Source organism: Nuphar pumila, chromosome 14 (genome assembly GCF_984573655.1).
Source record: "Nuphar pumila chromosome 14, dmNupPumi1.hap1.1, whole genome shotgun sequence".
NCBI classification, from domain to species: domain Eukaryota; kingdom Viridiplantae; phylum Streptophyta; class Magnoliopsida; order Nymphaeales; family Nymphaeaceae; genus Nuphar; species Nuphar pumila.
Genome location: NC_143262.1, coordinates 80658466 through 80670836, shown reverse-complemented (window position 1 = coordinate 80670836; position 12371 = coordinate 80658466). Strand labels below are relative to the sequence as shown.

The 12371-nt window shown below is 38.8% G+C and overlaps 1 protein-coding gene across 1 annotated transcript; it reads right to left on the bottom strand.

Moving 5' to 3' along the window:
- Nucleotides 1-4413: 4413 nt before the first annotated feature.
- Nucleotides 4414-12126, bottom strand: LOC149817086 (uncharacterized). The gene is made up of 8 exons (XM_089987025.1): nucleotides 12046-12126; nucleotides 11444-11959; nucleotides 9209-10483; nucleotides 8785-9112; nucleotides 8222-8477; nucleotides 7310-7523; nucleotides 5929-6011; nucleotides 4414-4459 (listed from the first exon to the last, which is right to left on the bottom strand). Exons 1-8 carry the CDS (start codon nucleotides 12124-12126, stop codon nucleotides 4414-4416), a joined length of 2799 nt encoding a protein of 932 aa, XP_089843151.1.
- Between the last annotated feature and the right edge of the window lie 245 nt (nucleotides 12127-12371).

Genomic DNA, 12371 nt, shown 5'->3' with positions numbered 1-12371 from the left:
TATGTAGCTCATATTTGATAAAAGACAGATGGTGGAACGAGCGACGACATCTACCATGTTCTACTTTAGCAGGGACACTAATAGTTGAGGGGGTGCAAGAGAGTAGAGTCCCCACGGGTTTGGTACAGGAGTGTTTCATCTTTTTTAGAATTTGCTCTTATTTCTTAAATCTCGGTACACATAGGGCTAGTATATATATGTATGTTGTAACCCAAAATTATCAGATAGTTGAAATACAATCGCTCGTTCTCGTGGACGTAGGCATATTGCCGAACCACGTAAAATCCCTGTGTTATTTTCTTGTTGATTATTTTTCGCAGATTCATCGCAATAGCTGCTTTGGATCCTTGTAATCAACAAATACTACTTGTGGTTCAGTTTGAACATGGAATAATCTGTAAAACATGCAACATGAAATTGTAGCACATGATATTTCCTTTTAATAAAAATGAATCCAATTTAACTTAAAATGTCAATCTACCACACGTCGAAAGAAAAAGTTGCACACCTACAACAAATAAAGATTCCAAATGCACAAGTATACCTAGATATGCAACATTCTAAAAAAGAAAAGGGAAGAAAAGGTTAACTTTCCTAAACTTGCATGTAGAATATCCTCATCAACCAACAAAAACATAATGTTCCAAACCAGTTTAAGGTCAATGTAAGTTGTGCCAGCAAGATTATAGCATAACATGGTTGAAACTTGAAAACATCAGCTAATGGGCATCTTCATATGAGAATTTACTGAAACATGGCATTTTGAAAATAAATGCAAATATTGGCAGCAAATAAATTCTTGGCAACTCATCTTACACCGTGGCATAGTGGCATCTTGGGTGACCAGCCACCCTCAAACAGAAAAATAGGGAAAAAACCCCGACACCAACAGCCTGTCGGGAAGGCGGAAAGAGGATGACTGCCAGTGGTGGTCAGTTCATCCAGCAGCCAACCTGCAGAGGTAGAGGAAGATAGAGGTCAGGGTGGTGGTGCACAATACAGGGGAATAAAAAAAAGGTGTGGGGTGGGGCATAGGCGGAGCTCGGGGGGGGGGGGGGGGCGCAGAACTGGGCTGTAGCCCAGTGAGGCCTCCCGGCCTAGTTAATTTTTTTTTTTAAAAGCCCAGTCCTGATTTTATATGAAATAGATTTTTATTCATTTATTTTTGTAGCTCAGTCCTAGCCCAGCCCTGACTGCAGCAAATAGTTTGATTTGTCCATATGAAATAGATTTTTATTAATAATTGTAGCCATTTTTATTTTATCTCAAAAAAAAAAATCGGGGGCGCTGCCCCCGAACCCCAATACTATCACACCAAATTTTGTTTTTGGTACACCCCTGTTTGCCCCCTCCCCCCTCACATGAATCCTAGCTACGCCCCTGAGGTGGGGGGACGAAGGAAGAAGGGTGGCAGGAAGGGGATGCCACCACCAGCGGTCAGGTTATCCAGTGGCCAGCTGGTGGGGGTGGGGATAAAGGGTGGGTTTGTTGGACAAAGAGATAGAGGTCCAACTCATTGCGGATCGCCCAATCAAGCGGTGCAGATTGAGCTAGATGGTTTGGACTGTCGAGGCCCTGATGGTCTCCCTTTCATATATATATATATGTGTGTGTGTGAGAGAGAGAGAGAGATGAGTTCAACGGGGCCCCTATATTTTGACTGGTTGAACCAGTCTCCTGTGGATCGGTGTTGTAGTTGATCAAACGGTCCACGTCGTTTTCATTTAAAAAAAGAGTCATGAGCCAAAAAAAAAAATCCCATCATTTATTGTTTCTTTGTTCGAGGAGCGCCCTGAGATACACTCTTTACAATGACAACTCTCTCTCTCTCTCTCTCTCTCTCTCTTCTCACACACACACGCTGAGGGAAACTTTTCTCATCCCTCATCTTGCTTAAGTATGAACATCTTGAGTGAGGAATTACATTTTATAATTTCTATAGAATTCCATCAGCAGTTATCAAACTAGTTCATGGGTTTTTGGATGCTAGCTTTCAGAATCCCACAAATACGTACGGAAGCTTAAATAATGACTAGAAACCGAGCTGGTACCAAATTAAGTAGGGTAAGAGATAAAAACAATAGCATTTTCAGTGATTTTAATTATATTTGAACAATATATTTGTGGGAACGTCAGAAAGTTCGCACAAATATATGTGGAGGTTTGCAACTTATTTGTACCAATGTCAAGAGTTTCGTGTAAATATGTTATGAATATCTTTAATGATTTTAATCATATTTTGAGGTTCACACGAATATGTGTTGAAGGGTAAAATGATACTAAATAACTTGAGGATCAGTGATTTTGTATATGCCAAGAATTTGGGCATATTTGTGGGTTTTTGCAAGAACACGTCATTTTTAGAAGATAGTATCATTTTCGGTAGTAATAATCTTTAAAAGTACAACTTAATTTTACGATATGGATCAGATATATGATCCAATCTATGAGATATGCACACGTGAGTGAAAAAGATGGAGGGCGATACTCCAACTAGAGCTCTCGTTTTAAAGCAATGCAGGCACCCACTACCCCAAGTTGTTGGGGTTGTTCTTAAAGGCTTAACGAGGACTTGATGGACTATCAAATTCATCTCAACTTGACAAACCCGACCCGACTCTGGCTCGACCCAGTGTTGAGTTATGTGGGGGCCGGGTACGGGAACAAAATATTACATGTGGTAGGACACGAGATTTATTTATGTCTAGCCCATCAACTACTCAAACCCAAATCCATACCCAACTATGTTATCTGGTGGATGCCCCTACAAAAGTTAAAGACCTGACCTATTATGAACATGTGTTTTACCATGAATCGGTAAACAAGCCCAACTTAGCGAGCTTGAAGTTTTCAACTGTTGATCATTCTTGTGGTGAGCCGAGTTGAATTCAAACTCATGATGAACCTGAACTCGAACTCGAACTCGAACCCAAATCCATACCTGACTATGTTATGTTACAGAAACGACACATTAATTTTTCAGGATTGGAAATAATAAGATTACAAAAAAAATACATTGTTTAATATCTGTCTTGCAAACCAAATACTTCAGTCATTTGTTCTACGTAACTATATTATGTGATATAAAATATACGTTTATTACTATGAGCCAAGCAGAGCCAAACACCTGTCATTTCCTATAAAAAACCCAAGTTTTCCTTGCCCGTAGAGTGTACACCTAGCTAAGGATGCACAACGAGCTGAGCTAGGTTAGGCTCAACTCATTTAAGTTTGGCACATGTTTAAAAGATAAACAAGTCGAGCTTGATCATAAGTCCAAGTGGATAAATGAGCTGAGCTTGATCATGTCGTGTAAATTTTTTTGAATAACAATCAAGCTCCTCTCAACTCAAGCTCAGAACTGAGCCGAGCCTAGCCTGAACAATGTTGTTAAAGCTCGGCTCCAACCTCAAGCCGAGCTTGAACACATGCATTTTAGAGATGGCAGTGGATCAGAGGGAAAGAGGGCCCTGTCCTGCCTCATCCCGTTTGAATCAGGGATGGAGGACATAAAACAAAGAATAAACAGGAGATGAAGGTTAAAATCAAAACCCAAACAAGGCTAGACTTATTTTTGCCCTAGTCTCATCCCGATCCTCATTAAAGAAATTACTATATATATATATATATATATATTCTTAACCCTAACATAAAACTCTTTTTCGAATCTCTCATTTCTTCTTTTTTTCTCTAACAAGTCGCGTGAGCTCTCATTTCTCTTTTCCTTCCTCTCCTTCTAAAGGCGACAATGGCAAAAAAAAGGAAACTTAACCATTTTTTAAGTTTTTTTTAAAAATAAACCGAATCAGCCCAGTGCCGTATCGATTTCTAGCGATACTATAGGAATCTGATTCGTACTGATACTGACATTGGTCAGGATGTTATAAAAACCGGCACCTAAACGTAATAAGTGAAAACATTAGGTGTTTTTTTGTCAATTACTCAAAAAATTTGGTTGTTTATGTTCCATTTTATTTCTCACAATGGCATGCTTTTATTTCTACGTATTTGGTTTGCACAATAAGCACTTGGCATGTTCAAGCTCGGTTTGCCCAGGTAAAATGTTTCTCAGGCTCGGCTCGAGGCTGAACCACTGGTGTTCAGGTTCTGCTCGTGTCAAGCCAGAGCCGAGGTCGGTTAGGTTTAATAAGCTTGTCCTAAGTACAATGAACCGAACTAGCCCTGGCTCAGCTCGGTTCGTTAAGCTCAGTCTGGGCACACACTCAAAGAGAGAGAGATTTCATAAACCCCCGAAACTCCATCCGTCAAAGCTATCGGAGTGCCGGAAATTAAACTCCCCGACCTCCTTTAGCAAAATTTTATATAATGAGCTGAGCTTTATCGAGCTTGGTACGATCAAGCTCAGCTCATTAGCTCGGCCGAGCCACGGAGCTCAGCTCAAGCTCGGGTCATTTATGGGTCGAGCTGAGCCCAATCTAGCTCGGCTTGTTGTGCATCCCTAGTGCCAACAAACAAACATTAAGCTGAAAAAAACAATATAGCCAGTATCGATGTCCCTGAATCGTTTGGCCACCTATTCAGCTGTATCACCGATACTCAGCAGAAGCGTTCTGTATCCTTAACGCCCTAAAATCTTAAACCAAAAATACACATTTTTTTTAATACCCTGTGACCAATGTGGCTCAGCCCCTGTGACCACTTATGCCAGCATGGCACCTACTCATTCATGATTTGATGTATATTTTGCTCATGGTAGAAAAGAGGGAGAGAAAGAGATGCCAATTCAGCAATTTTCCATTAAAAATTGCATGAAACAAACAAACTGGATACATTAAGGGTATTGCATAACAAACATATGTCCAATGATAAGTATAGTGATAGATCCAAATAAACAAACAAGAATGAACATCCTAGTCCCAAAATTTTACTTCCTAGGTTAAGCAAATTAGATATGGCATACCATCTTCGTCAATGAGCCAGCCTGCAAAAAATGAAGATTGAAGGCATAGGGAAAAGGGAAGTAGAAGTGGTGCGTCATGCCAGGATATATTTAAACAATGTCACAAACTCGTTTTCAAGAAAATCTCATGATAAAAGCTAGTTTTCTCAGGAAAATATTTGGAAAAAAAATATCAGGATATAAAATACACACTGTAAAAATTGAGCAGTTCAGTCACTTTTTCACAAATCTGATCCCACACGTGTTTGGCATAGTTCATTTGCTAGGAATTGAAACGTGGGTCGTGGGTTTTTATGGCTTTCCGAAGCTCAAGTATTAACATAAATTCTGTGCAATTGATTTTTCAACCTTATGAAAACTTGCCAATGTATCATAATTGGATGTTCCAAGAGTTAATTTCTACAAAATCAAGCATGTAAAACACATCAGTCTGGATAGATTTAAAAAAAAAAATGAAAATGTCAGTTTGGATGGCAGTTTCTAGAATCCAATCAATATATTGTCAAAGGCAATATCTTCAAATATCTCATTTTTTGGCATTTGGCCTTTGAAAACATTGCAATAAACATAAACGGGCATGGTATTTTCAATATATCGTTAATATTTGTGACAGGATTTAAACACTCACATTCGTTACTGCGGTCAACATGTTATCAAGAAATAAGGCAATAACAGATAGAAAATTAGAATTCATAAGTGGATGAACGTGTATGGATGTGTGTGTGAGTGAGTGAGAGAGATCGTACATGTTTTATTGCATCTTGCAATTCTGAGCATGCAGATCCAGATTCTTTGAAGATACATATTTCCTGCAACAGATTAGCCGGAATGCTTGAGAGACGAGCTGAAGGGTTCTTTCAAAGAGAAAAATAGACAAGCTCAAGGGAGGAAACATGAATGTGATTAAGAAGTTCTTTAATGAGAAGAAAAGGGGAAAATAGAGAAGAAAAAAAGTTGCATTTGACAAAATTTATGCAGTGTGGTTATCGCTTGAAGGCTCCACTCACCTGGAGGTAGATGAACTCGATGCCTTCCCCAGATCGAGACGATCAAGCCTATCAGATAACTCTTCAAAAGCATGTTTATCACCCTGAAATAGAATAGTATATGTATATTGGAAAACGAGCCTCTAGAAAAGCTTGTGCACTGCAAATTCAGATGGTTATAATGATACAAGATGAAAAAACCAGCACAGTTGCTCATAAAAACATATTGAAAATGTAAGCAATATAGGTGGTTCATCATATTAGCTTTATCATAACATTTGTATCAACAATGTTTTCTATAGCCTGCCACTGTTCATCTCTCGGTACAAGAGCAGTATTCATTAAATGGTGAAGCAAAATTTGTGGACTGTAAATTCAGATTGTTATATTTGATGCTAAATAGAAGAAAACCTGCAATCCCGCATAGATGGTCATAACAGTATAGTTGGAAATACATGTAATAAATAGATGTTTCAATACATCACATTTGCTTCCATAAATTTGTATCAGCACCGTTTTCATAACCCGCTGTTGTTCTTCTCTTTATCTAATATTGGGGTGGATATGGGCCAGATCATGTCAGATCCAAATCCAAAGTACCAAAAAATAATTCGGATACAAATTTGGATCCCAATGATATATGATACACTAGGATTAGATCCAGACACAAAATATATATTTCAATACAGGATCAAATAGAAAAGGGCTAAAAAAACTGTTAACATCAGCTTTTGGAAAGGAAACAGGTAATATTCAATCTGTTTACTTTCCAAATATGAAAAAAAATTGTATTCTTGAAAATTTAACATGTGAAGACTATATTCTTGGCAAAATAAAATGATTGTCATTCCAAAAAAGAACTTTTGTCTCTACACGACCACTTGAGTTATTGCATTCGAATGTTTGGGGCCCAACACCTATTATATCTAAGGGTGGGGTTTGCATATTATGTAATCTTTGTTCATGTACACGTAGATTTATTTTCTTAAACACAAATATGATTTTTTTTCATACTTTCAAATATTTCATAATTTGGTCAAAAATAAATTTCAAAAAGATATTTCCATCTTTCACACTCATTACGTGGGAGAACTTTTATCAAAAGAATTTTAAAATTACCTAGAGTCCGATAGTATTATACATTCAAAATCATGTCCATACACTCCACAATAAAATGACTTGGCCAAAAGAAAACATACAAGAACTTTGTTTATTTCAAACCAAATACCTAAAGAATTTAATTAAGAGTTTTTGAGTGCAAATGTTTTGTTTTCACTGATAAACTAGATTAGATCCAGACATAAAATATATATTTCAATACCGAATCTAGTAGAAAAGGGCTAAAAAAACTGTTACATCAGCTTTTGGAAAGGAAACAGGTAATATTCAATCTGTGTATTACCTTAGAATTTGCATGAATTGGGCCAGAGTCTCTACCAAGAGATTGATTGCTCTGACCAAGTTCACATTTGGCATCAACTATGGCATTTGCTAGAAGCTCATCCTCTACAGCACTAAAGAAACATCCACGTTGTTTGGCATCATGCACTAAATCCCGCCATATGGAAGGTTTACTGCCCAAAGTTGTTCCATCTCCAACAATCCAAAGACAATGCCTGCATCAGTTATTTGAAGCCAACCAATTATGCACTTTTTCCTACAAACTAGTGCAGGCAAAACTAGTAAACAAGCTGAACGAACTGAACAGAGCGTGTTCAAGCACCGCTTGTTCTTGTGGTGAGTCAAGATGAGCTCAAGCTCATGGCAAGTCCGAGTTAATCAACATGAGGTCGAGATGGCTCGTGTACTAAAAAAATCTTTTTCCAAAGGTAAAATTAATAGAATTTAGACCATAAACCTATTAAGCAGACGGTGAATCAGGTGAAATCACGTTGCACACTTTGGTGTGCAGCTGCACCTGATCTGACCTCCGACAGGATATAACACAGAAGGAGGGCCGTCAGGTGCAACGGCACACTCAAAGTGTCGAATGTGATTTTCAAACTGGCTTATTACAAAATAAATACATTTTTTCCAAGTTACAACTTATAAGCAATAAGATCTGAACTTTTAAACTTATTACTTGCAGGCTAAACCATTAAAGATTTGAACTTTATGATATAAAATATATTTATTACAAACAAACAAGCATGTACGAACTGAACACTTGCATCTCTTCTTCGGCATGGCGAGCCTATTTCACGAGTTGAAATGAGCTTCTTACGATCAAGCCACAAGCGGCTCATCTGGTTTCCCAGCCCTAGATGCAAGAGAGAGAGAGAGAGAGTCTCAAATATGCAAATCACAGGAATACCTAGCCCTTGTTAATGCCACATTTGATCGATTCCTGTTGCAAAGGAAGCCGATTGATCCCCCATTGTTTGATCTTACTGTGGAAAGAATTATAATATCTTCCTCGCTCCCTTGGAAGCCATCGACAGATTTAACAACTACAACAAATTTGTCATACATCTGGTACTTGGATGAGAGCTTCTTCTGAAGTATGGCAACTTGAGCAGTGTATGGGCATATGACACCGATGCTCAGAGTTCCATCTGCACCATCCCAAGCTGTAAAAGTAGATATTCAGCACAAAATTCCTTCTGCGTGCACTAAAACATTGTATCCTGACAGTACTAATGTAAAACTGAACTTTCAACATATACCAGAAGTTTAAAGAAAGAGCTTTTCCAAATTAAACCAAAAACAACTATGAACGGGCGCAAAACGTCTGGTTGTTCAACTAACAAAAACCACCCACAACACCTTTTGTAGGGAATCATCAAAGAATTAAAATAGAAAGGAATTAAACCTGAAAGTCACTTTTTCTTTTTTATGGCCAGAAAATGGGCACTTTCAAAATGAGCTTATCATCACCTTTAAAAAGCCTTTCAACTATTTTAGAGACAACAGCAGCCTCCACCACGTTCTTCCAACTGTGTCCTCTCCCATCCTTTTCCTCCTCTCCATCAGTAACATTTATAAAAGAATAGCTTCCAAACATTCTTTCTTCAAGATATCTCTTTTCATAACTTATTTTCTTGACATTTTCACCATCCAAAATTTGGTTTTTGTAGAATTGAGCGTTGGGAAAAGAGCTTATTGATGGATGCATTCTGTATTGTACATTTAAAAGGTGCTTATGATGGCCTAGCAGGCTCAGCCTCTCAAACAAGCTCCTTCCGAATCCAGATTTATCTGACATCTGATACAAAGAAGAAGAAAAAAACGCTGTAACTAAACAGAGCTCATACATTGTATTAGCGTAAACAATAGACTAAAAGATTTCAAAACTTCAAACCTTGCTCTTAACCACTGCAGATAACTGCAGTTCATCCCCTATAAGGACAGAGTGCTGTAAACCCTTAAGCTCCAATGGTATCAATGCCTCGCATTCTTTAAGTTGTGCTGCTTCATCAATCATCAAGAGATTCACATGATCAATGTCCAAGGTATGCAATCGAGCAGAGCTTGCAACAGTGCAGAAGAGGAGGGAAGCATTGTGGAAGCATAAACGCGTTAATGAATCAATGCTGACTGTAGTGGCCATTGTCACAGCCTTGTCAAGATATTCAAGAATCACAATGCATACCATTCTAGTATGCAGCAGCTTCTTTTCAGAAATGCAATCAAGAGAGAGACCACGAAAATTCTCGATGAAAGGCTCCCTAATACCAACCTCTTCAAATATGGCAAATAGACTCTCCAGATGAACACCACTATTTTCAGCAATGCGCAGCAAGCTTCTAAAAGAAGCAAACGAGTCCAAAAGTTTCCTCATGAATTTGAATCCATTGTTTGGAATGAGAGGCATAGGAAGGTGGGTGTAAAAGACGGGAACAAAATCCTCGAGTCGAGTCACAATAATGTCAAAACGTTGTCTCAAGAACTGTGGAAAACTAACTTCTTCATCTTCATCTTGTTCCTCACTTTTGACTTCTTCCTCACCTGCGTCTTCTTCCTCACTTTCGATTTCTTCCTCACCTGCGTCTTCTTCCTCACTTTTGTCATTGAGAGATGTATGGTGTTTTTTGTCATTGAGAAATGTATGGTATTGAGACAGGGGATCCTTCAGAAGGTCAATCATGGATGTTGCCCAATGCTTCCACCCACTGAGTGGACGAAAGAAAGCAGTCAGTTTCTTAATGCGTGCATCCAGAAATATGTCTTCGAGATCACCATCAACTTTCAGTTTCTCTTTGTTGCCAAACAGGATTATGTCTCCCAAATAACAGCATGAGAATCTGTTTCCAAGCTTCTCACGCGATCCTCTGACCAACTTTACCAGCCGTGACGCAATTTCCTTGACAGCAACGTTTGTTGGGGCACAGGTGAGGGTGTTGCACTTCAACTTTAAGAGCTGCTCTAAGAGTCTGCAGATGGTGCTGGTCTTACCTGTGCCAGGAGGGCCCCAAATGAGCTTCACCAGATGCGAGTGAGTGCAACGTGCAGCTGCATACACGGCTGCGATTGCATCGATCTGCGACTCGTTCAAATTTGGCAAGCTTAATTCCCTGCGTAGGTCTTCCCCCATTTTACCACCAGCCTCTTCAGATGAGCACACCCCACAAGCGTCCTGACAGATATGCAAGGTGGACAATATATGTCACATGGATGGACGGTGGTTTATCAGTTGCAATCTCATTGTACACTTTGCTGCTGCACCTGATCTGTTCAGCGGCTCACTCAAAGTGTACAATGTGATTGCACCTGACACAGCATCCACACAGATGCCATGCCCTACTAGGAGTATCCATGTAACATTGAAAATGGAAAAATAGTGGCAGCTAATTAATTCTTGTTTAAAATTGAAACTGTGTATTTTTTCTCATGTTTTTTATCCACAAAATAAATACACTAAAAAAATTAATGAAAATTTTGTATGTATATAAAAATAAATAAATATAAATAAACCTTAGCATTTCCTACCATGATGGGTAAGGAATCCTTTAGTTGGAACTCATAGGGGAAAGTTATTTTCATCTCATGGATGTATTCAGAATGTTCAAAATAGTAGGAATCGACCCTTGGGTCATTGTTTTTCTACATAAAAATATGTTTTCGGAGTTTTAAAAATTTGATACCTTATGGATGTGTTCAGAATGTTCAAAATATTAGGAATCTGACTATTGGGTCATTGTTTTTCTACATAAAAATATGTTTTTTTAGAGTTTTAAAAATTTGATACATTGTAAGCTGTTGATTTTTACAATCCAATAAAATCTGACATATACCTCAGAACAACATGATCCAAAAGTAGGTTTCTACTAAACTCAATATGTAGACAACATCTGTAGAGTCAGATGAGCAAAAAAAACTGGATAAAAAAAGAGGTTTGCTTACCCACGAGTTTACCTTTGTCTAATATAAACATAAAATGACGCAGCATTTTTTGTGTAAAAGATGATATCTTGATATTTTGACAATTTAAAACAGCAACTAAAATATCACACTGTTCATGATATTTCCATAATATATATTGCTGATATTTCTCACTGTAGTTCCAGGCACAGAAATGAGACAAAATCAAACTTACTGTTGCCATACTTGCGTCGGTGCTCAGTAACCTTTTAATGATATTCAAGTTTCTCCCGCTGCTAATCTCAAAGTCCAATGCCTCCGAAATCCTTCTATACGTGGTCACATTCATTAGTGAGATGGCATATCGAAACTTGATTTCTGCATCGCATTTTGGAGCATAAACTGTCATCTCATTTTCATTGTCCTCGGTGATCTTAGTCACAACCGCGAAAGCATGAGCTGATCCGTACTTTCTCAAGTCTGAGACAACTTTTGGCTTTATGGTCGATAAGATAAGAAGATCATCGACCTTGGACTCTGCTCCGTTTTCCCATGCACCAACCTGAATCTCGAAAAAGGAAGAAGATCTTTTCTTCGTAGACATTTCGGCACGTAATATTTTCCTACATGGTGCCTTGGAAATACCTTCAAGGCAAGAGCGCAGCTCCGACCGGGTCTCTTCCATCAGTGGGAAAAAATAAAATCCGAGATAACTCACAATCGTGGGAAACGTGAATGGGATTTCCACAACCTGCACCCCCAAAAAAAGGTGAATTAGTTGCATTTAGCGATAAGAAAAAAGGCGAGCAGGTTATATGTTCCCCCAAAAACACGCACTGTAGCTACAGTGTGTGTTCCTGGGTCCCCACTGAGCACCGCCTGACGCTTAGTGGGGTGTAGCCGTACACCGCCATACATCCTGCAGGCTGATGTACGGCAGTGTACGGCTCCCCCTACACCCCATTTAGCGCCACACGGTACTCAGTGGAGACCCAGGGGTGCACACTCAACACACTCTCAGAAAAAAGGGTTTATCTCACGAGAGGGCGTGCAAGCCTATTAAGTGACCCAGTTCTCAACCAGGTTTTTTTCGTCATCTAAAAAAAATAAAGGTAGAGCATATCAAGTACTTGGATCAAACACTTGAAGGGGTGTCCCATTTG

Bases quoted from the DNA above. Each gene is read 5' to 3' on its own strand.
- LOC149817086 (XM_089987025.1), bottom strand. From the start codon at position 12,126: ATGTATGGCGGTGTACGGCTACACCCCACTAAGCGTCAGGCGGTGCTC. The intron at 10,484-11,443 runs GTAAGTTTGATT...CATATCTGTCAG, and splicing joins CCGACGCAAGTATGGCAACA to GACGCTTGTGGGGTGTGCTC. The intron at 4,460-5,928 runs GTGAGTGGAGCC...TGTTGGCACTAG, and splicing joins TCGAGTTCATCTACCTCCAG to GGATGCACAACAAGCCGAGC.